The 27,994-nt window shown below is 52.5% G+C and overlaps 1 protein-coding gene across 8 annotated transcripts in view; it reads left to right on the top strand.

Annotated features, from left to right (window-relative positions):
- The window catches only part of RPTOR (regulatory associated protein of MTOR complex 1), a 101,441-nt gene that overhangs the window by 52,760 nt on the left and 20,687 nt on the right, over positions 1 to 27,994 (top strand). For 6 of the 8 annotated variants that reach the window (XM_069032371.1, XM_069032372.1, XM_069032377.1 and 3 more), the window contains 15 exons: positions 2,296 to 2,379; positions 3,390 to 3,500; positions 5,419 to 5,493; positions 6,034 to 6,099; positions 6,676 to 6,867; positions 7,889 to 8,029; positions 9,069 to 9,186; positions 10,468 to 10,608; positions 11,032 to 11,190; positions 17,120 to 17,238; positions 17,576 to 17,644; positions 21,039 to 21,142; positions 21,986 to 22,166; positions 23,016 to 23,126; positions 27,717 to 27,822. In XM_069032371.1, coding sequence (XP_068888472.1) covers positions 2,296 to 2,379; positions 3,390 to 3,500; positions 5,419 to 5,493; positions 6,034 to 6,099; positions 6,676 to 6,867; positions 7,889 to 8,029; positions 9,069 to 9,186; positions 10,468 to 10,608; positions 11,032 to 11,190; positions 17,120 to 17,238; positions 17,576 to 17,644; positions 21,039 to 21,142; positions 21,986 to 22,166; positions 23,016 to 23,126; positions 27,717 to 27,822 — 1,777 coding nt within the window. The remainder of the gene's footprint in view (positions 1 to 2,295; positions 2,380 to 3,389; positions 3,501 to 5,418; positions 5,494 to 6,033; positions 6,100 to 6,675; positions 6,868 to 7,888; positions 8,030 to 9,068; positions 9,187 to 10,467; positions 10,609 to 11,031; positions 11,191 to 17,119; positions 17,239 to 17,575; positions 17,645 to 21,038; positions 21,143 to 21,985; positions 22,167 to 23,015; positions 23,127 to 27,716; positions 27,823 to 27,994) is intronic. The other 2 variants (XM_069032374.1, XM_069032373.1) reach the window with 1 other exon arrangement.

A 27,994-nucleotide genomic window follows, 5' to 3' on the forward strand; every position in this document is an offset into this window, starting at 1 on the left:
GAAAAGCAGAACGCGGCGTTTCAGCCGATGTTTGATGGCAGGGCCAGGACTGCAGCTGTCATCTGTCAACCTGCTCTGGCCTCCCCTCCCCTGGAGTTTGTGCTGACAGAAATACAAACCCTGGCCCAGGTACCTGTGGGCTCTGCTCTACCAGCAGTGCAGTTTAAAGCCTTTCTTTTAAAGGAATGTGGTCCCAGTCCCTTGTACAGGGATCTGTGAGGTCTGTGACTGACAGCACCATCCATCTCTGCAAGACCAAATTTTAATTTCCTGAGTCTCCCAAGCCTTGAGAGATGAGGTGGATAAGCAGATGTGTGGTTTGTCTCTGTCACTGCAATGGAAGTGGGCAGGATTTGCTCCAGCTCCAACTTTGCTGCTTTCCAATGGGTTGTTTGGCACCAGCAGGCTCTGCAGGAGCGTGACTGCAGTGGAACTGAGAGGTCACCTGGCAAAGGAACCCGTGTTCCTGCCTGGAGCAAAACCGAGCTGGGACAGTGTAATTGTTGTTACAATTATAGCATATTAACTGTACAGTGGAATAGGATTGGTTGGTAACAGGTCTGAGGATACTTAGAATCCAAGCTCAGCTGATCCAGGCCAGGACAGGAGGGAGTTTCAGACCCATTTTGGGTATCTCTTGCTTTGAGCCCATGGGAGTGCTCAGACCCCAGGGAGAGAAGCCATCAGAGAGCAGGCAGCACACACAGCCTGGCTGGGCCTCGATCCCTGGGGAGGTTCCCTCTCTGTGGGATCTCCTGTGCGCAGAGGTCTTGTGGAGATCACTGCAGTCCCTGACTTCACCCTGCCTTTGTGAGGAGCTGCCTGCTAAAATATGGACTGTTACATGTAAATGATCCCCCTGTGTCCTGCTTCATCCCTAATTTGCGTGTGTGGATGTAATTAACTCCCCGTTTTCGGTCTGGGAATGGCGACGGACGAATGCCGGTGACGCAGGGCTGTGTGCGTGGGGTGGCACACGAGCACTTCCATTATCCACCAGAAGGCCGTGAATTGTGCACTGATCCCCCCATCCCCATCCAGGGATCTGGAATGTGTGTCATCTTGGGCTCAGGTTATTGTGCAGATCTGCTGGGGAGGTGGGAAGGGAGATTGTGCAAGACCGAGGGCTTTGTTTGAGCTGGACAATGACAAAAGGCAGCTTTTCGAGTCAGACACGGATTGCTCTGGGGGAATGTCCTGTGGGATGGCAGCAGTGTGGAGCTGGGGTTTGTATCTTCACCCAGACAGCCTTTTCAGTTAGTTCCATTTCTTGACAGAGTTTGGAGTTCCTTGGTTTCTCTGCAGGTCGGAGGGTCCCAGCTGTGCCACGTCTGTGCCTCCTGCCCCTGCTGCTGTCCCAGCCCTGCCCCAGCCTCACTTGCCCTGCTCTCTGCTCCTGCTTTAATCCCAAACAGCTGCCCCTGTTATTCCTGGGCTGGTTTATGGAATAGTCTGGTGCCAACTAGGGCAGGATGACCAAAATCCTTTCTCGTGTGACCTGTCCTGAGATCTGAGCTCTGCTATGCAGAATGAAACCACAGGAGTAGCTATCACATCCCCCTGCTTTCTTCTGGACTTTTCCTGCACCACCTCAGTATCCAGTACCAGTCATCCAGAGTGTGAGATATGAGCCAAGTAATTTAGTTATTCTTCCGTATTAAACATGAAAAATAATCTAATTTCAATATGCAGCATGCAAAAACACTGAGAAGGGGATGGAGTTGGGGAGGTAAATCAAGGAGTCTCTTTCCCTGACATCCGTGCTGAAGGATGTTCCTCAATTTAAACTGAGGATTAAACGTTGCATTCCAATATCTTACATCTGTTAAAGAGATTAAGAACTGCAAGTCTATCTGTTAATATTTCACACCAGGGTAGGTATAAGCCAGTAAAGCACCACCTCATTAGCGTTGTCAGACTCCATTTTAATGAGATTTTTATTAACGACCAACATGACCTTTTGCTCCCTCTTAAGTCTCTGGTATTGATTTGCCAAGGAAAGCAAAGCCTCTTCTTGTGCTCCTGAGCTGTTGGGGGCAGTGGGAGGCTGGGCTCTTGCTGTCCTTTGGGTCCTGCTGCAGGGACCGTCACGAGCTTAGCTGGGAAGGGCAGTTGGAATCCTTAGGGATTGCTTCCCTGGTGTTGGGAGCAGCTCCACAAAGGAGCGTTCCCGGGGTGTGACCCCTTGCTGGCAGAGCCCTCACACTCGGGGTTTGTCAGTGGCCCTTCCCTGTGCTCTGCAGGCCTGGGGATGTGTTTTCCCTGGACAGTAACCCCCATCCCTCTGCCCTGCAGGTTCTGCTGAGCCAGGTGCACCGGCTGCGAGCTCTGGATCTGCTGGGGAGGTTCCTGGACCTGGGGCCCTGGGCTGTCAGTTTGGTGCGTGGGAGCTGCACGTGGGCTCGAACACTCCCGTTTGTCTCAGCAGGGGTGATGAATACAGCTGGTGAGCTAGGGAAGGGAGGTGGGGAGGATAATCCACAGAGCTGACAGATGACCAGGTTTGTGTGGGAAATGGAGCGAGTGTCCCTACAAGAACAGAGGTTTGTGTTAATCAGATTCATTCCCGTGTTCATTTCCAGTACAGCAAAGAGGAGTTCCTTGGGAACAGTTTATTGTAAAATAATGGAAGGGACAAAGCAGGAGGAAATATCTGGGGCAAGTAAGGAGGTTTGTCATATAAAACAAATAACCAAAAAAGCATATACATTTATTATGTGTTCTTTCAGCTTACTGGCTGCATCATTTTCTTCTCCTCCTTTATTTGTTTGGTGTCTGGATTTTACAAGCTCTTCTGAGCAGGCAGCAGCTGCATTCTGCAGTTTGGAAAGTGGCAGCACAGTGTGGAGCATAAATAAGAATTAAACAGAGGAGCAGTTTAAAGCACTCCCGTAAATGGAGCTGTTTGTTGATAAAAGTGATGAAGATGAAGCATCAGCTGGTCGTGGAGCAGCTCAGTGATGGGGCATTTTAGTGGTTTGCTTCATCTCCCTCCTGGAGTTAATTTCCAGTGGGAAGGCTGGAATTCCTGAACTTAGTCGCGTGTTTACCTGGGAGAGCCAACGGCCCCAGCTGAGGGAAGTGAGGACATGGAGCATAGAACAGCCCAGGCTGTGAGGAGAGAAAGCTGGTGCTGGATTAACTCAGAGTCTCCATGGACCAAATGAGTCTGAAAGTACCTGGTGACACTCGAGATCAAAATGAGCAAGAGACAAACACACAGGGATCCCCTGTTTACTGGGAACGTGTGAAATTATTTTCTACCAGATTTCTCAGCTGTGTCTGTAAAGCCTGGGCCCTGCTGGGGGGCTGAGCTGCCAGCGGGGGGGCTGCTCACAGGGTTTTGCTCACAGGGTTTTACTGACAGGGATTTGCTCTCTGCCTCCCAGGCCCTCTCTGTTGGCATTTTCCCGTACGTGCTGAAGCTCCTCCAGAGCTCAGCCCGTGAGCTGAGACCTCTCCTTGTCTTCATCTGGGCCAAGATCCTGGCAGTGGACAGTGTGAGTATTCCTGCCCCTGCCCGGCTTGTGGGGCTCAGCAGTGCACTGCCTCAGCCAGGGCTCTGCTTGCTGGGGTTTCAAATAAGTAATTAAGCTGGTAAGTAATTGCAGATGAATTTGTAGAGTCGTATCTCTGACTCAGTGGTTTGTGGGTGCAATTAGTTGAGCACTAAATTATAAATTATTAGGAGAGGTGCACACATTAATTCAGGCACAATTGCAAGTCCACGTAGGATGTCTGAACTGCTCTGGATGTCGGATCTTTCCTCTTTGGGGGTTATTTTTGTACCTCTCCTCCATTTCAAGATGGAGAATAGCACTGAATTTGTGAAGTTTTTCCTGGTGTTGATCCAGCATTGTCAGGTTTAGTTTTATAACAATATTTTCATTAACATCCTAAGAGGATTTGGGAAAGCAGAGAAAATGAAAACTATTCATCTTGGAGCTCTCCTGGAACAGCTCATCTGTGGTGCAGCCGAGGCTGGTGCCTCAGCCCCAGGTGTGTGTCAGGGGCTCAGGTGTGATTCCCGTGTGGTGTCCTGCCCTCCTCCACTCCAAGAGGGCTCTCACCCCCCCTGCCTCTCACACATTCCCTTCCCATGCTCTGGCATTGCCTCACTTGTTTGCAGGCTCTGCTTTACAGCAAAACGCACAAAAATACTCTTCAATGGTGAGTTTGGGTTTCTTTGTGCTGTTTCATCACTCATTCCACCAGCACATGGTGGGAGTGGGAAGGGAGGAGGGGGCAGCTTCCACAGGGCAGTGCCGTGGACACTGCTGAGGGAGGGGACAGGCAGCAGCTCCTTGCAAACAGAGTATTTTCTGTAAGTTCTGAACTGCACACCAAACCTGCAGCCTGGTGTGGTCGTGTTGTGTTATTATTCACAGTGGAGCTGCTTATTCCGTGAGGAGGAGGTGTCAGTGGTGCTGGATTCCCACGTTGTTCCCAGGATCTCCGTAGGGAGGGTTCGGCTCTGGCTTTGTGGCCATGGCCTCCCTCTGTGGGCCCCAGGGACTGGGCAGCAGAGGCAGCACAGCGAGCGTGGAGCTGGGCAGCCTCCCCTCTGCTGGTGTCCCTGTGCCTGCGTTAAAGCCGAGCAGTGGTTCTGTGTGAGGAGCAGGAAGTGTTGCCACCGGGAAGGCAGAGGGGAGAGGGAGCCTGGAGCGTGCAGGGGCACAGGAGTCGGGGAAGCCTCTCGTAGCTGCAGCCTGGCAGCAATCCAGGCCCTCTGCTCCTGGGTCTGCCAAAACCAGCAGCCTCACTCTCTTCAGCACTAAAATATTCTCTTGCATCTCTGCCTTGCCATCCCCTCCCCTTTCAGCAATTAGTTCCCTCCTTCACCTTCTCCTCCTGATGAAAAATGCATGATCCCGCCTCTGGCAGAGCCGTGTCACAGGGAGCTGGTGCCAAGTCAGGGTTTCCTCCCTTCCGTTTTCACTTTCTCCGCGTGTATCCTCTCGGAGTGACCCCAAAACGTCAGCCTGGAGCCTGAGCTGGCGTGTCAGCAAAGCCCTGTGCTTTCCTCTGAGCCCAGCCCAGGAACCTGCCTTGTGCTCCCCAGGGGCTGGGCGAGGCCCCGGAGCTGCTCTGCAGTCTGGGCTGGGTGTAGTGGGAGATGTAAATGTACTGGGGAGGTTTAATGTGGCACAGAGATGGCTCCTTTGACTCTTCCCGACAGCAGGAGCTCCCATTTCCAGCTGCTGTTTGTGGCACTGTGGGGCTGGCAGAGGCTTCCCTGCTCCGTCCCTGTGGGGCTGTTTGGTGGCAGCCCCCAGGAAGGGCTTGAGCTTTATTTGGCTTCTCAAATGAAAACAAGATTGGGGGAAAATGGTTAAGAAACGAAACGTTTGTACATCGTTGGAGGAACAAATGTGTGTGTTGTGGTTCTCATTGTGGTTTTCTTGGTCTCTTTTTCAGTCGTGCCAGGCTGACCTGGTGAAGGACAATGGACACAAGTATTTCCTCTCGGTCCTGGCGGATCCTTACATGCCAGTAAGGACAAGTCACAATTATTCAGCTCTTTAGCTGCTTCCCTTGTTTTAGCTGATGTGCTGCTGTTCTGGTGCCATGTGGGGCTGCCTCCCCCTCCAGTGGCACCAGTGGTGTACTGGGGGAGTCACTGCTGGGCTGTGTGACAGAGGCAGCCAAACCATCCGAGGCTTTACAAACTCACCTGGAGTTCTGTAAGCAGAGTCCCTGTGAGGGTGGGAGCTGGGGGCTCCAGGATGGCTGCAGGAGCAGGGAATTGCCCCCCAGCTTTGGCAATTCCCTCTGCAGCAGCTGGGTTCCCATAGGGGGTGTTGGGGAGTCTCCCCACAGCAGGGCCAGGCTGGTTGGGAGGATCCTGTGGGCAGCTGGGGAGGTGTCTGGGGTGTAACAGGGCTGATGCCAAGAAAGGGAAAAGAAAGCTGGAATTTTCTCATTCTTTTAACATGGCACAAGCTGCACTTAGGATAATGCCACGTTCCAGGGTGGGCTGCAGCTGTTCCCTGCCCTGTTCTCTGGGGAACCCTCAGTCTGTGTTGTTTTCAGGCTGAGCACAGGACGATGACAGCGTTCATCCTGGCTGTGATTGTCAACAACTACAACACTGGGCAGGTGAGTCCCAGCAGCCTCTTCCCTTCATCCTCTCCACCTCTCTCTGCCTCGTGCCTTTGCTTTGATAAAGTGTCCTGGCTTGCATTAAAGCCCAAACCTGAACTTGGAAACAGAACTGGGGCATTAGTTTTTGTTATTTCTATGTGGATTAACAGAAGAGTTGGCCTGGAGATGTGACAAAGACATTCTGTACCCAGCACCTGGCAGTGGGGGACAAAGACAAGAGTCCCTCCCCAGCCACTGGCAGATTGGGAAGGAAAGAGTTCCTGGTCCCAGGATGGCTGGGAATGGTCTGTGGAATGAGCCATAAACCTTGGGGCTCTGGCAGGTGCCAGGAATGTTTCCAAAGAGGAAAAACCAAGCTTTATGCATCACATAAACCATTTTAATGCTCAACTACTTAATCAGCTCTAGCTGCCTTTCCCTTCATGCTGCTGGTATTCTGTAACAAAATCAGTCTGGAACCACTGAATGATTATTTTCTCTTGGCTTCCTGACTCCTTCAGAAATAGTCTCCTTCTGTGGGGATGAGGTGGGAAGCTGTCATCCCAAACAAAAGCTTGGTTTGTGTTGCAGGAAGCCTGCCTGCAAGGGAACCTGATAGCAATCTGCCTGGAGCAGCTGAACGATCCCCACCCGCTCCTGAGGCAGTGGGTGGCCATTTGTCTGGGGAGGATCTGGCAGAACTTCGACTCAGCCAGGTGGTGTGGAGTGAGAGACAGCGCCCATGAGAAGCTCTACAGCCTCCTCTCAGATCCAATCCCAGAGGTAAAAATCCAGCTCTTTTGGTAAATGCTCCTTGAATTGGCTGAAGGACAGAAGTTCCTACAAAGCAGGGCCTTCCAGAGCTTTGTGTTTTGTGTCTGGTTCAGAGAAGGATCTTGCTGCTTTTTCTTCAAGGTGATGAAAATCAAACAAGCCCTACAAGAGGAACTTCCAAAGAAATGCAGAGGGAGTTCACAGAGCCCCAAACCCCTGGGGTCTGGGCACTGCAGTTAGGAAATGCCATGGTTTTTGCTTCCTTGCATATCAGAAATTGTTAAAAATGTGGTCCCAAAACTCACTGTGTGTTGCAAAAAACCCTCTAGTCCTTTTGTCCAAGTATGAAAACTCTCCTCCCCCTGCTCACTGTGAAAATGCATCTTTAATTGGCTGTGTGTTACCTTTGTGACACTCCCAGAGGAGGAGGGACTGTGCTGGGCCTGGCAGTGACTGACGGAGCCCATCAGACCCGGTGCACACACCTGGGAGAAGGGAGCTGAGATAAACGGCTCTGATAACGTGCAGAGATTAGAGATGAGATTCCCCTCCACATCCAGTCTCTGTCCTGCATCCTCCTCCTCTCGTCCCTGGCCCCGTTCTCCCCACTTTCTGAGCAGTGTTTCTGCAGAGGTGGGGTGGCTTTCCAAAGTTTTCCCTGATTTTTCTCCTTTTTTCCGTCATCTACCTTCCTATGAGCCTGTACCTGAAGACTGTAGTCAGCACTCCTGTGAGGGATCCACATCCCAACAGGAGCTGTGTGCACCTTATTCCTGTTAATTAATATTCAAGGCAACACTGACTGGAAGAGTCACCCATGGGAAGGTCACTGAGTATTCTGGGAAATTAAACATATCCTGCACGTGTGAATGCTTAAAACTCGATTTGCTGAGGCTGCTGGGGTTGTTGCTCCCCACGGGTTCCCTGCTCACCTGACACAGGAGTTCAGGCTTCCAGAGCTCCCCTTTGTGGGGATGAATGAAATCCCCTGGCAGCAGAGGGGAGCACCCAGGGCTGTTTGTGTCCCCAGGTTCGCTGTGCCGCAGTCTTTGCTCTGGGCACTTTTGTGGGCAACTCAGCGGAGAGGACGGACCACTCGACCACCATCGACCACAACGTGGCCATGATGCTGGCCCAGCTCATCAACGATGGCAGCCCCATGGTCCGCAAGGTACGGGCAGGGTGAGGGGCTGGGTGTGCTCAGGCTCTGCTCTGTGCCTCCCACTGCTGGCCTGAGCCAACAGACTTCGGGGAGTTTGGCTGTGGAGAGAATGTGAGAGCTCTGGGAAAAGTCTCCCTGCCTTTAGAGCCCCAGGGATGGATCAGAGACTGTTCCAGAGCAGCTCTCCAGCTTTTGGAGAGTTACAGTTTCGGATGCACCATCGTACATCAATAGTACATTAAATGGTTTTTGACATTCTGGATTGTTTTTGAGGGCTGTTCTGAAGTGTCCTCATGCTTGTGTTTACTTTACTGGAACATCAACACCCTGGCAGTTGTCACCAGCATGGCAAAGATTCATTTCTGTTGTCTCGTTCCAGCATTTAATCAGTTTAATTCAAGAGAGAGCTGTGTGTCACACTGAATGCTCGGTGAGATTCATAAATCTCTCCTTGGGAGATCATCCCTGTGCAGAGACATCAGCCAAAGCCAGCTCTGTCTCCTGTCTGCTGTTCCTGGGGGCCAGGCAGGAGGTGCCTTCTGGAGGGGCTGAGCTCTGTGCGGGGCTGGGCAGTGCCGGGAGGGTCCGGCTGTGCCACGGGGGCTGAGGGCTCCCAGCCCTGGCACAGCCCCTGCTCTGAGGGAGCCACCCGTGTCCTGGGGGCTGGGGCCAGGTCAGGGCTGTCTGTGACACTGCATCAGCTTGACAACGTTGGGCAGAATCAGTCACAGGACCCCAGGATGGTTTGGGTTGGAAAGGACCTTAAAGATCATCTCATCCCAACCGCTGCTGTCCGTGGGCAGGAACGCCTCCCACTAGAGCAGGCTGCTCAAAAGTGGGGGAAGCCTGTCCGGGTAGGAAAGGCTTGTGGAGAATTAAGTGTGAGACAGAGTCCTCTGGCTTTCTGCAGTTCATCCTTGTGAATTAAGGGAGAATTATCACCCTGGGTGGCCCCCCAGTAATACCAACGATACTGGTCTGTGTTTGCCTTCAGTCCCTTGCTTCTCACCTGTGTAACCTTGAGATGTTTCCTGTGCTCTTTCCCCAGGAGCTGGTGGTGGCCCTGAGTCACCTGGTGGTTCAGTACGAGAGCAATTTCTGCACCGTGGCCTTGCAGTTCATAGAAGAGGAGAAGAATTACCCTCTCCCTTCCCCAGCTGCTCCAGGTGGGGGCTTGGCTTTGGGTGGGCAGGAGATGTAGGGCCTGAAAGTACTTGAGAATTATTTAAGGAGTTCTCCCAACACAGTGAGCTTCTTGCTGGTGGGGATTTATTAAAGAGCCCTGTTGTGACATGATGAGTGACAAGGTGGTGAGATCTGGTGTCTGTTCAGCCCTGTGAGGTGTTGCACTGGAAGAAATCCATCCTCCCCTGAGTCTCCACGTAAGCCATGGCTGTAGCTCACCAGGAAACTCCTTCCCCATTCAAAGAGGTTCCCTTCATCTCAAGGCTGAAGGATATTGGTCAAGGCAGCACACAGGCTTGTTTTCTTTTTCCCCTCTCAAATCACACCTGAAAGTTCAGTTGGGTCATGTTGACCTGGTGAGAGCTCCAGCACACCATGAGCCAGCCCTGCTGCTGTGAGAGCCAGACAAGGAAGGGAAGAACTCTCTGCTCTGAGCCTGTGGCCCCATCCCTTTTGTTGTGTCTGTGGCTTCATGTGAGCAATGAAATGTCTGTCACTAACCTCACCTTTTCTTCAGATTTAAGCTGAAGTGGAAGTCCTGAAGGATAGCAGGACTGTTGCAGAATCTTGGAGACAAGACCACGTGCTGTCTCTGCACAGAGTGGTTTAGTCTCCCTGTTCTCTGAATAACTGAATCATACTGGAAAATGAGCTCCTCCCCATTTGCTGCAGGAAGTAAACACTGTGCAGTTTATACAGTGCTTTTCCTTATCCAAAAGAATCCTGAAGCAGGATGCTCTGCTTTGGCCCCCCACCACAGTGCAGCCACTCTGTGGGGGAGCAGAGCAGCTCTTCTGAGGCTGTGGGACTGTGTATGCTCAGGGTGAAATATGACTTGAAATCAGGCCTGAAATTTGGTCAGGAAAGCAGAATTTTCACTGCTCCTGATGATGAGGAAATCCAGGGGGAGTCTGACGAGCAGCAGCAGAGAGGAGCCGGCCAACGCTGCCTCAGACTGTCCTGGCACAGGGGCTGGGCAGTGGCCCAGCACCACCTGCAGAGAAGAGTCACCAGAGCCCCTGGGAGGCACTGGCAAGGCTGAGCTCACCTGGCCTTGTTGGATGTCCCAGACTCCCAGCCTGGACAGCAGAGACATGGGGTCCATGCTGGATCCGCTGCTATACCTTGTTCCCTTTTAGCCTGACAGAGAATTACAAATTCTGTTCACGTTGGTGGTGTTTTAGTTACTTATTTGCTGGGAAATAACCACGGTGCTGTGGCTGGGCTTGGTTACAGCCATAATTGCTCATTTTGCCTCACAGAGGGCGGGAGCCTGACCCCGGTGCGGGACGGGCCCTGCACGCCACGGCTGCGCTCCGTCAGCTCCTACGGGAACATCCGCGCTGTCACCACGGCCAGGAACCTCAACAAGTCCCTGCAGAACCTCAGCCTCAACGAGGAGTGTAAGAGACACTTCACAGTTCTTCCATTTTCCATGCCCCTTGTGCCAGCCAGGAAACACCACGTGCAGGACAGCACAGGCTGGAACTGGCACTTCAACCCAAGTTATCCAGCTCCAAGGGCTTGGATGAGGAGCCCCCTCATAATTAGTTGCAATTTTATGGTCATTAGTATTGATTTTTCTGAGTGTTTGGGGACCAAAAATGTTCCTTCCAGCTTCCAAGCATAAGTGGATTTTTAATTCAGTCTTTTGCCTATTCTGTGTTTAATCATTCAGTATTAAAAAGGGGAATTGTGGCTTTGCCCCCTGGGTAAGGGGTTTCCTTCCCTGAATGTGGCAGGATTTAGGAAAGGGCTGTTATGTCTGGGTGAAAATTGTTCTCTGGCCAGTCCTCCTTCCAGCATCTGCTGTTTTGTCCCGGCAGCTGGAAGCTCTGTTGCATTTTCCCCTGGGAACCTGAGCACGAGCAGCAGTGCCAGCAGCACGCTGGGCAGCCCCGAGAACGAGGAGTACATCCTGTCCTTTGAGACCATCGACAAGATGAGACGAGTCAGCTCCTACTCCTCGCTCAACTCCCTCATAGGTGAGCTCAGCCCCCCCTGCCCTTCCCTGGGGCCCCCTCTGGCCTGTGGGGAAGGTTGGGATCCTGGCTCCTGCCTGATCTTACCCCAACAAAATTTCTCTTGCTGTTGTGTGTGGCTGGGTCACTCCGGTGGAGGGATGGGAGCTGTTGGCTCCAGTTCTAAGCCTCGCTACAATCCTGTTAGGAATTCAGGCACAAAAATGTGGGGTCCCACAACAGCTTTGCTTTAAACTACCTGTAGCCTTTCGAACAGTCTGAGCCATTTTGGCACGACATCACAGGCACCATGCAGAAGGACCTGGCTTTTGGAATGGCCTCCTTCCAGGGAAAGCAGCATGCACAGGGAAGGGCTGGGGGAGGTCTCTATATTTCCTCTGTAATCAGTAAATGGGCCATGTTTTCACAAACCAGTGCAAGGAGAATAACTCAGGGAGGAATCACCTCGGTGATAGAACTACCTTGACCAAAGAAACATTTTCTCTGCTCTGTTTTCTAGGAGAATTAATGGTGATTTGGCTCTCCCAAGTTGAAAGATTCAGGGATTGTAATTATAGAGCCCCTGTGGCAGTTTAAAATCATGAGTTCATTAGGAACTTGATCAGTTAATTTGCTTTTGATTATCAGTAATGACATTGGATCTTCTGAGGCATGGCAGGGATGTTAGGAAATGTCTCTCCATCTTGAGGTAGGACTTGAGTTTTCCCATTCCCACTGGTGGCTGCTTGATGGCTGTGTGTGTCTCACAAGAGCTGTGCAGCACAGCTGGAAAAGGCTCTGGAGAGGAGCTGGAGATGGTGAGGGGAACCTTGGAAAGAGAGAGCAGCTCTCCAAGGCCTCCCTCATTCCTGTTCCATCAAAGAGCTCAGACCCAGCTGGAAACGCAGAGCTTAGAGAAGTGTTTAAAATTCATGACTCGCACAGAATCCCATTACCTTCCCATTTGCCTGCTGCAAGCCAGGCTTTTCTCATTCCTTCTGAAGCATCACCATCCTCCAGCCCTGTCTCCTGCTCCCCAAAGAGAGATGCCACCAGCCCCAGCCACCCCCACAGCTCTGCAGCCCGGGTTAACCCCATTCCTTCATGTCCTGACGTGCCTCAAGCTGCTGCTTCACAGCCAGCAAGGGGAGCTGGGAGAGCCCACCTGGGGCAGAGACTTGGGACTGATGGAGTGTTGTGCTCTACTCTGGGTCTTCTGAAAGAGGAAATGGGGCTTTGGCTCTGCAGTAACGCCTCTGCTGCGTGTCTGAGACAGCCAGAGCAGTGAAAAGGATGTTTGGGGCACATGAGGAGACTCCAAGTGAAGCAGAAATCTAGTCTGTGAGAGGGAAGGAGAAATTTTTGGCCACAGTGTGTGTTCTGTGCTCTGCATTCCCTAAGCTGATTCACTGATCACAGAATTCCAGAATGGTTTGGGTTGGGAGGGACCCTAAAGCCCATCCAGTGCCACCCCTGCCATGGCAGGGACACCTTCCACTGTCCCAGGCTGCTCCAAGCTCTGTCCAAGCTGGCCTTGGACACTGCCAGGGAGGGGGCAGTCACAACCTGCTGATGCTCAGGTCTTTGTTCCTCTTGGCAGTCTTAGAAACTTGGCATGTGAGGGATTGTTCTGGATCAGTCTCTACTGGCACTGAGGCATCATACAACGTACTTCTTCCAAAAAACTTGAGGAAAACCTCTCCATTCCTCCTTGTCCATTTTACAAACAGTTCCTTGGCTAACTGTGGGCCAAATGTCCCCATTATTGCTCCCCAAATGCAACAACACACGCTCTCAGCCGAGCTCTGTGTTCTCTGGCAGCTGCTCCTTGGCCAGACAGGCCAGTACCAGGAGAGACATTTATTTCTGGCCCAGTTTTCCAGCTGGCAAGAGGCAGTTTGTGGTTAGTCAACAAAGACATCATTTTGGAAGGGAAGCTGAGCCTTGCTGCTTTTCCATACAGCCACTCATTAATCTTGGTGTCCTGGAAATGTTCCGTTTTAAGATAGGAAAAGGGATGGGGTTTAGCATACCTCGAGGCTGATTATTCATATCCAAACTGCACGATGAAAGCCTTTGTCCTACAGAGAGCTGCGCTGGAAAGATTATCTTAAGGAGTGATCAAAGAAGGAGGAAAATAAGTCTTGGAGCAATGAAATGCTGGGGAATAGTTGTCTCTTCCAGCAGGAGAGGCTGGGGGTGGAGAACTGTTTGCCATTTCCCAGGATCTGCATCAAAGTACCAGAGAGGGCGGAGGTTGCTGCAGCGAGGACGGGGAGAGTAGAGGTGGAGGTGGACAGTGAGGTGCAGGAAACAGAGAGTGTTGGGGCAGGGGAGCCTCCTACTCTCTCCGTGTTTAGATGCACGGAGATAACGAGAAGGAGCCGGTCAGCCAGCAGTGTTTGTGACTGGTAACAGGCACGGCAGCAAGGCACAGGGATTTGGGTGGGGTTTGGAAGTGGTTTGGAAGTGGAAACCTGCTGCACAGGCTGCTCGGAGGGGGTGTCTCCCTGCTGGTGATGCCAGCTCTGGCCCAGGGGTACCTGCTCTGAGGAACTTCCTTCTAAAGAGCTGCTTCTGGCTTGTGTGGAAGCACAGAAAGCTCCAGCTCTGCTGCTGGAATTGCTGAGGGGTTGGAGTGAACCCCTGCAGGGCCCCGGGACGGGTCAGGTGTGCAGGGACTGAGCTGTGCCTGCCGGGACCAGGCTGTCCACCCAGCAGAGCTCAGGGAGCTGTGGGGATTTCGGGTGTTCCCTTCACCCAGGGTCCCTCCGTGTCCCTCCTGGGAAGAGGGGGGATTTGTGGGATGCACATTTACGGAGCAGGTGTGGTTGGCACTGATGGGGAGGCAGCTCCCTGAGTCCTTCGGGCTGTTCAGCCTGAAATATTTCAGCTGCATTTCCCTGCAGCCGAAGGCTCCGTTCCTGTCCCCATGTGCCTGTCTGAAGGTTTCATTCCCTGTCCCTCCGTGCCCATCCCAGGTTGCAGGCCCTCCCCAGGAGCTGACTCGGGGCCAGGTGAGCAGCAGCCCTGGAGCAGCCATTGGTCTGTTTTTGCTGCGGTGCCGGTGGGAAGTGGAACTGCCCCATCTGTGGAGGTCGGGCCTTGAAATCACTGCAGTGATTTTTACAGGGGATTGGAAAGAAACCCTGTCCCAGCCTGGCAAATCAAAGTGAATAAATAAAGCCATCAGCAGTTGGGTTTGCATCCACTGAGGCTCTCCCTGGAGCTGCTGGAGCCCAGCCCGTCCTCGGGGCTCGCAGGTGAATTGAGCCCCACGTGTGCAGGGAAAATCAAACTCGGGGCAAAGGCAGGCAATTTATTTTTGACATTCTTAGCAGAGAGGGATCATTTTGTAAACATGAGTCCACACTGCACGGGGCCCTGAACTGGCTGGGAGTCGGTGTGACTAATTACAGAGCTGTCTGCTTCGATTAACGCCCGGCCCCTGCTCAGCTCCTGGTTTGCATCTCGGGGACAGTTTGGGCATTGGAGTCCTAAACGTGAAACTGAGCTGCTGCTCCTCCTGCCACCTCTGCTGCCCCCCTTATCCCGGGGACTGGAGCTCAGGCTCTGACAGGGAGCTGTGTCAGGTGTGTCACTGCTGCGTGACCAGCACTGACAGTGGGGCGGTGGCAGTGGGAAGGAGCAGCCTTGGGAGCACCAGCCCTGAGCCCCAGGTGCCTTTGTAGAAATTCCCTGTGTTCTCCTCAAAGGCTGCCAGGTGAAGGGGGAATTGCACTGGCATGGTTCTGCTTAAAATTTGGTTTTTCCCTGACACTTAGATGTATAAAAAATGCTGTTGGTTTTCTTTCTCCGTGAACGAGGTGGTTATCAGAGCCCCTGGGAAATCTGCTGGGTGCCCCCCTCGCTCTTCCTCCTCTCCCTCTCCTTTTACTCTCTTTTGAGGGCTTTAAAGAATTGAAGGCATCCAGATTTCCCTCTGGTCCTTATGTAACAGGCTGGAGTGTGGGAGGCAGAGCTCTGGGCACGGCTCTGGGCACACCTCAGACATTACCTGGCTGCTGCTTCACGAGCTGAGCCTTTTTTCCTCCCACACCTTGTAGCACTTTGCCTCTCTCCCTTCTTGTTCTTTATCCTTCCCCCCTCCAGTTTTTCTCTCCTTGGTAATAGAAGCTTCCAGGATTTAACATTGTTATATATTTACAGCCTTTGCAATTTTACAGTATTATATAAATATTATACAATATTACATAAATATATGTTTACAGCCTTTACAATTTACAGCCTTATAACCATTTACATTGTTAGAGGTTTTACAGCCTTGCCAGTGCCTAAAGGGGCTCCAGGAGAACTGGAGGGGGGATTTGCACAAGGGCCTGGAGTGCCAGGACAGGGAGAAATGGCTTCCCACTGCCAGAGGGCAGAGTTAGATGGGATACTGGGGAAGAAATTCTCCCCCTGTGAGGGTGGGGAGGCCCTGGAGGCTGTGGCTGCCCCTGGATCCCTGGAAGCATCCAAGGCCAGGCTGGAATAACCTGGGATAGTGGAAGGTGTCCCTGCCCGTGGCAGGGGGTGGAACTGGATGGGCTTTAAGGTGTCCCCCCCCAACCCCAACCATTGTGGGATTCTCTGGTTTGTCAGGCCCTGGCTCTGGCCTGCCTGGGGAAGGTTGGGATCAGCCACAGGAGTCTGTGTGGGTCACCCCCGGCACGTGAACAGCACGGTCCAGGTGGTCCCTTCATAAACACTTGTGAGATTTCCAGGTGCAAATTTAAGCAGATGTCACTTGGAACATCCTTTGGATGCCAGGTGAGAGAGGGAGAGAGTGAGAGAGACCCTTTGCAGTGGGGTGAGAGGGAGGAGCTGGGTTATGGGTGTTGCCTTGGCCCTTTGCAGAGTGATTTGTCCCAGTCTGGGCACTTGGGGCACAGGAAGGTTCCCCTTTCAGACAGGAATCCCAAGGGCTGCCTGTGGGCTCCTGCAGCCTGTTGCAGCCCTCAGCCAGTGCTCAGAACTGCGCTGTCCCAGTCTGCTCTGGTTTAGGGATCAGGTTTGGCTCTGCCAGGTGAGGAGCTGCTTGGTGACCAAGGAGCCCTTTCCTCCCAACTTTATATTTAGATGCCTCCAGAAACACGAGAGGAAAAGCAGTAACAGCTTGATCTGTCATTTACCACTGATTGTGACTCATCTGAAATCTCTGTTTTAGCTCCTTTTTTTTGTTAGTGCAACCACTTTAACATTGTCCAAATGGCTGCACTCCCAGCCGGGGCGTTGCACGATCAGACACCGGCAGGGTTCGGAGGCAGAATAACAAATTCTTGCCCAAAAGCAGCAAAATAAAATGTTCACAGAATTTTGTCAGTTGTTGCAAATGCTTATTAATTTGATTTGTACTTTGAATCTGTCAGTCCCTTCTGCTGAAATACCGAACAGCTGATATGCTCATTAAATAACAAATTGGAGGAATTGATACAAATGTCAATAGGAAAGACTGAGCTGGACTTGCTGCTTCCCAAAGGCTCAACTCCTAAAGCTTTGCTTGAAACATTCAGTAAACTTGTAGAGTGTACAAAGCCCTGAACAATTCAATAAAAATAACCACAACAATGTGATGCAGTAACTGTGGGTTTATACCATTAAGTACTTCAGCTCAGGAAACCCAGACATTATCCACTTGGCCTTTCCAGGCGATTTGCTTCAGGAGCCTGGAAATGCAGGGGCTTGACTGGAGATGATTTAGGGAGTCTTTAATTTATTTTGCTTCCTCCCACTTTGATTTCACAAGCCCTTGCAGAGTTCACAGACAGGCAAAAGGGAGACAAAATGCCCACGTGGGGTGTTTTTGAGCTCCTCTCTTGATGTTCCCTGCGATGTCATCAGGTTGTTTGGAGTTCTAATGAATTTTCTCACATCAGATCAAAGAATTGGAGTTGATGGATTGTCATGTGCTGCAGGGCTTTGGGGTTTGTTGTGTTTTTTATTATTTTAGGTGTGAGCTTCAACAGTGTTTATACCCAAATTTGGAGAGTGCTCCTTCACCTGGCTGCCGACCCCTATCCCGACGTGTCCGACCTGGCTATGAAGGTTCTCAACAGCATTGCCTACAAGGTAGGTGCCTGTCCCTGCTCACCTGTGCCTGCCAGGTGTTTGGATGTGGATTTTTTCATGCTTAGGCAAGGCTTAGGCAGACTGACCTGGATGGGTCCGTTGGAGGGCTCTGCCTTTTGCAGAAGGAGCTTTTAATGCTTCACGATGATAAACTCTGCTCTGAAATCTTGATCAGGTAAAATGAATAAATGGGGGAGGGCCTGGGGTTGTTTTACGGTATAAATTAGGTGCAGACCTCGGACAATAGGTCTGGTTTAGAAGTCTACTTGTCTAGATCAGTCCCTGGGATAAACCTTAAGGATCCTTCATTAAATTATCCGTTTGCAAACTGATTTAGATAATGCAAGTGGGACTGGCCTGCAGACTGAAGCCACAACGGCTCTCCAACCCAGGTGAACTAGTACATGTGAGTCAGCATGCAGACCCCTGCCACTCCTCACCCCAGCCCAGGCTGGGTGCCTAAACCTCCATCCTCATCCCATCTCATCCTGGGGGTGACAAGATGTCCCTGGAGGTGCCGCCCCTGGGGCAGCCCCTTCCCCCCGCCCGGGCAAGGCCACGCCAGGACATCTTCTCACCCCGCGCGTCCCCTGGCTGGGCACAGAAAGCTCTGTGTGAACCTTTCTGGCCACTCAAGCATCCAGACCATGAGCCATTGCAGTGGGAACTCTCTTACTGGGCCTTTCCAGGGGATAGTCCCAGATCCTCAGCCTGGGGCTGCGGAGCTGAGGCTGCAGTAAGAGATGCCAGCATTGTGCACTGCCATCTTAATGCCTTAGAGATCTCTGCTTCGAAACCACATCTTCTCGTGAGACAATAGTGACTGACTGGAGCTCTGATTTGTTTGACGTGCACGTGCCAGTGAGTGGTAAGGGCTGGGTTTGGGACAGAGAATTCTCCTGGCAGTGGGGGCAGCAAGCTCAGCCCTTCCCTGGTGAGACAGGGGTACAACAAATGACAGGCTGGAGATGGCAAATGAGGGGAAGAAGGAAAGGAAAAGGTGGAAGATTTCCCTCTCTCTGCTCTAGATGCATGAAACTGTTTCAGTTATGTGTTCAGAAGGCTCTTTGCAAAATGGAATGTTGCTCTTACTGTTAAAAGGGATATAAAGAGGAACCAGATCTGGTTTCCTGCCTTAAATGTGTTTTCAGGAGTTGCTCCCTGGCCAGCAGAGAGGTGGATCGGTATCGATACTGGTATCGATGCTGCTGTGCCAGCAGGAACTGTGATCATTCCATTGTCATATCCCTAGGGAATGTTGTGACTGGTGGGAGGAATTCTGTGTTGACTCTGACAAATTGGGGCCTGGCTGTGCTGGTGCTGACCCGAGTCCCAGAGCTCACGTGATGGGTCTCATGCATCTCACGCTGTGCGGCCGGGCCAGCTGCTCTGCCCCTGCTTCCTAAGGCAACGGCTCTTCCAGCGGGCTTGGAAAACAGGAAGCATTCCCATTTACAAGGATTTTTATCTGGGGATGCTTCAGTGAACAAAACTGATTTGTTCTTCTTTGCCTTAGCCGTGAGATCCATGAGGAAAGTGTTCAGTCCCGGACTCGTGCCGCGGCTCAGGCGCTGCTGCGCACGCTGGGGGCTTTGCTTTGGCCAGGACCACCTGCCTTGGGTGGCTTCTAACAAGGCTTTCTAACAGAAACAAAAAGCCCCAAAACACAAACCAGCCAAGCTCTTAACTGCCCACCACAGTGGGCTTTAAGGCTCAGATCCTGGCCTGGCCTTTACTGGTCCCGTTATGGCCATGCTGTGAGCGGTGCTGCAGGACCACAGCCGAGCTCGAGGCTCTGCTGGGAGCTCAGGCAGGAGCTGGCCGGTGTCTAATGTAAATCAGTGACAATTAAATCTTTGCTAGCTGTGTCCTGAGACCTTTCCTTGGTGCTGATGCAGCTTTGTTGGATGGAGGAGGGAGTGCTGGACGCTGCTGTGGGCGCTGCTCCTCCCCAGTGTGTGCAAGCACTGCCCACTGTGGGGGTTGAATTTTATCAGTGAACGCAAACAAAAATTGTTTCTCTTGCTTAAACAAAAATACTGCTTCAGGTGATGTAAAACACTTGAATGTTCCAGGGGTTTAATATTTTGGTTTAATTACTGTAAAATTCAGGGACGGAGGGGCCTTATTTTGGAGCTGGACCAGCTGAGGTTTTCTTCCATTGGCACAGCTGAGCAGAATGCTGCAGTCTGGGGAACCTGGCTGGGACTGGGGGCTTCAGTGAGAACAGCTGGGCAAACTGTCCATGGGCTTCCACCTCTGGAGAGCAGTGGGAGACTAAATAGTGCAGAACCATGGAATGGTTTGGGACATGAAACCCCCTCCAGTGCCACCCCTGCCATGGCAGGGACACCTTCCACTGTCCCAGGCTGCTCCAAGCCCAGTGTCCAGCCTGGCCTGGGACACTTCCAGGGATCCAGGGGCAGCCACAGCTTCTCTGGGCACCCTGTGCCAGGGCCGCACTGCCCTCCCAGGGAAGAATTTCTACTCAATGTCCCATCCAACCCTGCCCTCTGGAGCCATTCCAACTCCCCCTGGACACGTTCCTGTGTCACTTGCTCCAAGTGGCCCTGCTGTGCCAGGGGGGTTGACCTGGATGATCTCCAGAGGTCCCTTCCACCCCCAGTGTTCTGTGATTCTGTGATTGTTGTTATCAAACGAGACCAGACCGTCCTGCTCAGGTTTTTCACCGAGCCAGGGCTGTGGATCTGTTTCTCCGGAAGGGCTCCTGGCTCTGGGGCTGTGCTGGGTGTGAGCAGCCGGTGTGTGGGCTGCCCAGGCGTGCAGCCTTCCTGCAAGGAATCTGCTGCTGCTTCATTCCCCGGGCTCATTAGGCACTGCTGGGCCTCACCCAGGCTGCGGCTGGCTTGGGATTTATGTTTATGATGCAGATGGGGATGGTGCAGTTCTCCTTCCCGGCCTGAGCCTTGGAAAATGCCCAAACCTGCTTTTTGTGAGCACCAAAACAAACAGCAAGGACCCAGTGTTCAGTGTTGGCCTCTAGAGACTTTCTGAAATCAAAAAGTCTTAAAAGGAAAGTTTGCTTCAGCCCAGGTTGCTTTGTCCAGGTGTTTTTAATGGAAGGATGGAGGCTGAATCACAGAATCGCGGAATCCTTTAGGCTGGAAAAGCCCTCTGAGCCCATCCAGTCCAGCCATTCCCCCAGCACTGCCAAGGCCACCACTGGCCCATGTCCCCAAGTGCCACATCCACATGGCTTTGAAATCCCTCCAGGGATGGGGACTCCACCACTGCCTTGTGCAGCTGTGCCAGGGCTGGACAATCCTTTTGGTGTAAGAAATTTTCCCCAATACCCAACCTAAACCTCCCCTGGCACAACTTGAGGCCATTTCCTCTTGTCCTATTGTTCCCTGGGAGCAGAGCCCGACCCCCCCTGGCTGCCCCCTCCTGTCAGGGAGTTGTGCAGAGCCACAGGGTCCCCCCTGAGCCTCCTTTGCTCCAAGCTCAGAATGTGTGTGAGGGAAAGGCTGGTGGCTGTGGGGAGCCCTGGACAGCTGAGGGGACCCCAGCCTGTCCCCCTGTCCTGTGTTTGGGGTGCTGGGGCAGGTCCTGGCTGCAGCTGGCTCGGGAAAGGGCTGGTTGTTGCTCAGAGCCATTTCCCTGCAGGCAGCAAACGCACTCCTGGGTAAGTGTTTCTGCCTGACCAAGCAGTGAGAGCACCTCGTGTGTTGGGAGCAGCACAGGGGCTTTGTTTGACCCCATAGAGAGCTCCCTCCCTGCCCCGGGCTGGCCGTGCCGGGGCCGTGTCCGGCTGCTCAGGCTCTGTGTGTTCTCCCCAGGCCACGGTCAACGCCCGCCCCCAGCGCATCCTGGACACCTCCTCGCTGACCCAGTCGGCCCCCGCCAGCCCCACCAACAAGGGGATGCACATCCACCAAGTGGGGTAAGTCCAGCCCAGCCTTCCAGCACCTTCTGTGGGCAGGGTGGGTGCTCCCTGCCCGGCCCCATCCCGGGGAACTGCGCCAGGGACAGGGAACGTGGCTCCTGGTGTCAGCAGGGGTGAGGAGTCCAGGAAGGAAAGCTCTGGGAATAGGGGGGAAGTTTCCTCCTGTTTTCCTTTAGGGCAGAGAGTAACAAGCCCCACTGGGTATGTAAAGGTGAGCTGAAAGGAAGGGCTGGCTTTGGCTGCTTTTGCCTTCCCTGAGCTGTGGTGCCCAAATTCCCATTGACGTCTGAGCTGGGTCTGCTGCACTTGGAGCTGATAAAAGCCAGGGTTAACTGATTAGGCAAACACACCCTGCCTAAACTGCAGGCAGACTGAGAGTGGCGTGGGCAAAGCTGGGGGCTGAAAATGGGATTATTTCCCAAAGCTCCTCTCCAAGAGAAAACACCACACGTTAGATCTGCTGGTCCCATAACCAGTGTGCACCAGTAAAATTCCACGTGGGAGCAGAGGGCCCAGTTTAAATTCAAATGGTTTGAAGCTTCAGTCCCCCCATGGAAATGCAGTGCCTGGTCAGGGTGACTTAAGTCAGGCGTCACAGATTCCCAGAACGTTAAGGTCCATCCCCTCAGCCTGGAGTTGGCACAGTCAGGGCTCACTCTTGGTTTGGGGTTGGTTTGGCCTTTGGAGGGGGACGTGGGAACTGTGATGTTTCTGTAGAGGAGGCACTGCAGTGAAACACAAATCTTGTGAGAAAGAAACAAAGTAAAAATAACATAATTCACATGCAAAGGTTTCCTGTCCAGCGATACCCAAATCCTGTCCCTCTGTTTTGTCCCTCAGAGGGTCCCCTCCAACCACGAGCACGAGCAGCTCCAGCCTGACCAACGAGGTGCCCAAGCAGCCGGTGAGCCGGGACCTGGCGTCCGTGCGCCCCAACGTCACCAACGTGGGCGTCCAGTACACCCCCCACTCCCACCAGTTCCCCAGGACAAGGAAAATGTTTGACAAAGGCCCAGAACAGGTAAGGAGACTTCCCTGTCAGCTCTGACAGCTTCTCCCCACTGGGGTTTGTCCCGCATTCTGTTGGTTGTGGTTTATTTCTGTGCATCCCTCGTTTGCTTCCAGCTGCTGCTAATCCAGATTGGCTTCCTCTAACCAGCCAAATAAAAATTGATTTATTTATTTTATTCAGGATAAATCGTGTTTTATAGCTTTTGATAGGGCATTATTCACTGCTGCCACTAAGCAATGTGTCTAATCAGAGTCCATGGCTTACTCTTCTGTAAACATTTGTCTGCCTGAGCGATAACCCAGAGCCAGTCCCTGACCCTCGGGGGCTGCTCTCCAGCCTCAGCAGAGCAGGGACAAGGGACGGCTGTGACCACAAGGAGAAAGTGCTGCAGCCGCAGCAGCAACGCCTTCCCTTCTCATGGCTTTGGCAGCACCAGCCTGGATCGTATTTCTGAAAGGCTGGCTGAAACCTGAGGGAATGGAGCAGCTTTCCCTTTTCCCGTGGGGTGTCCTGTGCTGTGTGACAGACACTCATCCACGTGCACCTTGGCACGAGCTGTGTCTGCATCCCGACTCATCCTCGCTGCTCCCCACGCCACATCCTTGAGACACTGTGACAAAACTCCTCCTGGGACCTCCCTGTGGTGCCATGGGGCTGCTCCAGCCCTGATCCCTGCACCTTGAGGGAACATGCACCTTTCCAAGAGTGACTGTAACACCTGATCCCAAAGCAGGGTGCACGGAGTTTCCTGTCCTGGGCAGTGTGTTGGAGGTTTTTTCTGCCTGGCTGGGTCAGCATGGGTGTCCTGGGGGTGTCCCTGGCCCCTGCAGGTGGGTAAGCCCTGTCCCCTCCCCACAGACAGCCGATGACGCTGACGATGCCGTGGGACACAAGAGCTTCATCTCGGCCGCGGTGCAGACGGGGTTCTGTGACTGGAGCGCCAAGTACTTCGCCCAGCCCGTCATGAAGGTAACTCTGGGGGCCTGTGCTGGCCCCTGGGCTCGGCCCTGCCCTCCCTGCCCTTTCCCCCTTCCCTTTCCTGCAGTCTGGGGAGGCAAAGGGATGGATTTCCTTAGATCATGCTGCTCTGCGGAGCTGTGGGACTGCCTGTCAGGGAGAGGGAAGAAGTGACCAGAGGGAGCAGAAGGGTCAGTGAGGGTGGGACAGTGGGGTATGGCCAGGGACAGAGCCCAGGGCAGGAGCTCTGCTCCCTATGGAGCACGGTCCACAAAGAGCGTAGGCGTGAGGAGAGGTTCTGTATCCAGATCCCCCAGTTTTGCCTGGCTGCACTGTAGAGTTGTTCCATCTGAAATGCTGTGCTTCTCTGCCTGTGGAAAATTTCATTATAGCTAAAATTAATTGGTTTTTAAAATAAATAAATGGAATAAGGAAGGCCCTTTTTTCCAGAAAGGGCAGTGGGAGGCTGGAGAAAGAGAGATGCTGTTTTCATTCTGACATTCCCGCTGAATCTCCTGGCTGTGGTAAAAGAGGCAGAGAAATGGTGGAGGGAGGCTGCCCTGGGGGAGGCCACGGTGTCCCAGAGGCAGCAGGACAGACCCTCTGCCTCACTGTCCTCAGGTGGGATTTGGGAGCTGTGCTCTGCTTCCAGTGCAGACACCTTTGACTTACAGAGGACAAAGTGAGAGTGGCTGGATGCCCACGAGTGCCTGGGGGAAGCTTGGGGAGCATCGTTGTTGGGTTTTAACGTTTTTAAAAAATGTAAGAAGTTGTGCTATAGCAGAGAATAAGTGTTCTAATGACAAATCTGCATCCAGGTCTCTTCAGAAGTGACTTGTTTGGGTAACTAAATTATCTCCTGAAGGGAGAGAGAAACTGAAGCCTTGTTCCAGGAAAAACTCAAACCAGAGCTCTTAAGAGGTGGGCAAAGATCATCAGTGACTGGAAAGAGAAGCTGCTAAATTCCCAGAATGTTTTAGCTGTTAGATTCCCAGAATGTTTTAGCCAAAGCTCAGGTTTCACGTTTAAGTATGAAACAGGACAAGCAGTAAATCTCCCTCATTAAAGGAAACCTTCAGGTGCTCTGGGAGCCCAAACGGTGTCAGGACTTGGAGCTCCATCTCTTGGAGGGATTGCCGTGCCCGGCAGGGACGATGCCCAGGCTCCATTAATGCCTCTCCACAGCGGATGTTTGTGTCCAAGCACCGCTGCTGAGATCGTGAGAATGAGGAAATTGTGTGGTTTTAGTGCTGCCTCATCCGGGAGTTGGGACTGAGCCATCACCACCACTCTCCTGGAATGTGCAAGTGTTGGGGTGAGGTAATTGCCCAAGTTTAAGGATATCAGAGCAGGGCAGGCTCTTGATTTCCAGAGGGAATCAGCAGTGAAGTGTTTGCCTGACACTTCCTCAGCTGCTGTGAAATTCCCTTTCTGCTGAAAGCACCAAGTAATTCCTTAGGACACATCTGGGATGTGGGGCTGGGCTGCCTGGCCAAGCTTGAAGCAGGGCTTTTTCTCCTCAAGATGAGTTTCAGTGTCTTGATTCCAGACCAGAGCACAAGAGGAGGAAGATGTTTGAGCTCTTAGTTCTTATTAAAAACATTTGTCTGCTCCTTAAGGAAAGCTCTTCCTAGGGAAGAGGGGTGTCTTTATTAATAAAATAAATCAGAGTAGGCAGCCAGGCACGGGCAGGGGCAGTGGGGACATGGGGAGCTCTGGGGGGGTGGCTTTACTACTACTTCCTGCACATAAAATAGACTAAGTTGCTTTAGGGGAGGCAGTAAAAAACGCAGAGCATTCCTGTGCTAATTCACAGGAGCCAGGGAGGGGAGGCATGGAAATGGGGGTTTCCTGGAGCCCCAGAGTGCTCCGTGTGTCCCAGGGAGCAGGGCACAGCCCTGGCTCTGGCAGGAGCTCCCTGAGTGTCTTGGGCTGGGGATTGCCCTTGCCTGGGGCTGAGCTTCTGACCATGAGCTGTCCTCACCAGCCATGGGTGAAGCCTGAACAGAACCAAATCTGTGTTTTCTGATCAAACAAGGGAGAGAATTGATTTCCCTGTTACTTCTGCAGAGCAGCTTTGAAAGGCCAAGGAGAGGGAGTTTTCTGCAGGGGTTATCCTGTCCTAACAGGGAATTACAGGTAACTGGGATTAGACTGGCTGGTGTGTGTGGAAGGCCCAGGGAGAAATCCCTCTGTGAGAACTTTCTCTGAGGTTTCTTGGCTGGAAATCAGGGCTGACAGCTCGGGTGCTGCCTGAGTTTCCATGGAGTCCCTGTTCCTGCAGTCCCTGTTCCTGCAGTGACAGGAACAGTCCTGGCTGGTGGCTGCTGCCTTTTGGGAGCTTCAGCCTCATGAAAAAGGCAGAGTAAAGTGTACCAAGTACTGACGGAAAAAGATGACATTGATGCTTAATTCCAGTCGTTCTTTCGGAGCTGTTGCCTGCCTTCATAAACAGGGAAAGACAAGACAACTGTTCCTGTAATGAATAAACATAAAATGGCTGTGAGTACATCTTAGTCATATTTAATTTATGAATTTAGTTTTGCTTCATGGACCTTGCCCTGAGAATGCTTTCACTGGAAAGACTGAGGGATTAATTTCCAGTGTAAATCAGGGGCTCCGTTTCAAGCCATCATTCCAGGTTTGATTTATTGATTATCTAATCAAATAAATGGAGAAAGAAAACGCTGCATTGTAAATTTTCCGTGTGCCAGGAAAAGCAGGTCCCTACCCCGGCTCTGATCTCTGCAAAAGCTTTTCCTCTTCCTGCAGTCCCTCGTGGCACAGGGCTGTTCTGGGAGCCACGGGGCGCAGGAAAGCCTCGGTGCCAGCTGTCAGGAAGTCCTGAGTCAAGGAGAGCGGGAGCCAGCATCTGTTACTGCCAGGGCTGGCAGAACATGCAGGCAGGAGCTGGGAAGGATCCTGGAAGGTGAGAATTACATAAGGAGCCCTTCCTGATAAATCCCTACTGGAGCTGCTGCACTATGCCTTGGCCCTTGGTCCAAGTCCTGGGAGAGGAGTGAGATCCTGCAACTGCTGCAGGAGTGGTAACCAGGGAAAACTGGATTTACCTCTGGAGCCAAGTGCCAAGTCCTCCCTGCTCCCCTCCTGGCACCCACTGCCACGGGGAGAGGGAGAAACACAGGGCAGAGAAGGAAACCTCTGCTGGGAGGGCTCAGGTGCTCACTGGTTCCTGTCTGGTGGGAGCTGGAGCCCTGGGAAGTGCTGGCTTGTCATGGTCCCCATCCTGCAGCTGGAGCATGTCCGGGGCAGGGAGCAGAGCTGGGCTTCAGTTTTCATTGACCCTCCTGGCAGGATGATCCCCAGAGCCCCACAGGGGTGGGTGTGGGGGCCAGGACAGCCTTCACCTGCGTGGTCTAACTCTGCACTGGTGCTCCAAGGGCTCTTCCCTGCGCTTGCTTTAATTTATTCCCAGCGAAGCTGGATTTTCATTAAGGTGTAGGTGTCATCTCTCCCCTCTCAAACTCCTTTGATGTATTTTAGCTCAGGTTTGTTTATTGCTTTTCATTAGGGGTCGTTTGTCATTGCCTTTCTAATAGGTGTTGTGCTGAAATAAAGTGCTGCTTTTTTTGCCAGGAGAAGAGGTGGAGGGTGGGCTTCTTATTTTTTATTTGTTTTAAAGAAGCAGAAGTCCAGCTCAGTAACAGCTGTTTTCCAAAGGATGGCATGGTTTGAAGGCAGTGTTTGTAATAGTGTCAGATGATTTAAGGACTTTCTTATTCAGGGAAGATAGGGTTTGTTTGTGGGGCATTTGTCTTCCTTCTCCAAGAGTTTCTCCTTTCTCCTTCACCCGGCATCAAAGGTAGCTGGATCAGAATCCTGTAGCTCAGCTCCTTAACTGATCCAAGGATGGTTCTGGAGCGGGGGAGTCTTGGATAATTTTTTAAGTATGAAAAATACCTCATATGTAGCTCCTGCCATGGTTTGGGGTGAGATCTTAGGAGTTTATTCCTTTTGATCCTGTGCTGTGACCAAGGGTGGGAATATACCCATGGTGGGAGTAGCACTGGGGCTGCTCTATCCCGGGCTGGAGCTGCTGAGTCCCGACCTGGCCTCGTGCCTGGAGCACAGGTTTTGTAGGGAAGCCATGGAGTGCTGAAACCTGGAGCTGTGGGGTGTGAATAAATATCATCAAATGGTTCAGAGTGGCTGTGACTGCAGGGTGACACTCCAGTTTTGGGGAGAATTTTGTGTATAATCAAAGCCAGGTGACACGGGGGCATCGTTTTCCAGAACAGGGAACCAAAACGGGCTGTTCCTGGTAAATGGTGGGAACCTGCACATCCCAGGGGTTTGGGAATGTAGCTGTGCCCTGCTCAGCCAGCAGCCCTTGATTAGCAAGGAAAGAAAGATTTCAGTGTGTTCTGAGCTGGCTGTACCAGGGCTGTGCTCCCTCTTTGATCTCAGGGTTGCTACGTGATGCTTCTCTGCTGAGGAGAGTTAGGAGAGAAACGTGTGTTGTACCGAGATCAGACCTGCAGTGTTCAGAGGGGACAGGAGCCACGGACACTGTGGCACCCAGCTAATTCCTGGAGTTCTGGTAGTCACTGGTTCTGTTTGTGTGGGTTCCTGTCCTGGCAGATCCCTGAGGAGCACGACCTGGAGAGCCAGATCCGCAAGGAGCGGGAGTGGCGCTTCCTGCGCAACGCCCGCGTCAGGAAACAGGCCCAGAAGATCATCCAGAAGGGTGAGTGGTTCCTTTTTCAGGACACTGAACTGTAAAACCCCAATTAGTGATGATCCCAATTAGTGATGACCCCGTGCAGCCACTCCCACTGGTGCCTGTTCCCTCCCAGTGCAGGGCAGGCGATGCTGCTCCTGCTGCTGCAGGTGTGTCACTGGTGCTCCCCCACCTTTCT

Source organism: Aphelocoma coerulescens, chromosome 18 (genome assembly GCF_041296385.1).
Source record: "Aphelocoma coerulescens isolate FSJ_1873_10779 chromosome 18, UR_Acoe_1.0, whole genome shotgun sequence".
NCBI classification, from domain to species: Eukaryota; Metazoa; Chordata; class Aves; order Passeriformes; family Corvidae; genus Aphelocoma; species Aphelocoma coerulescens.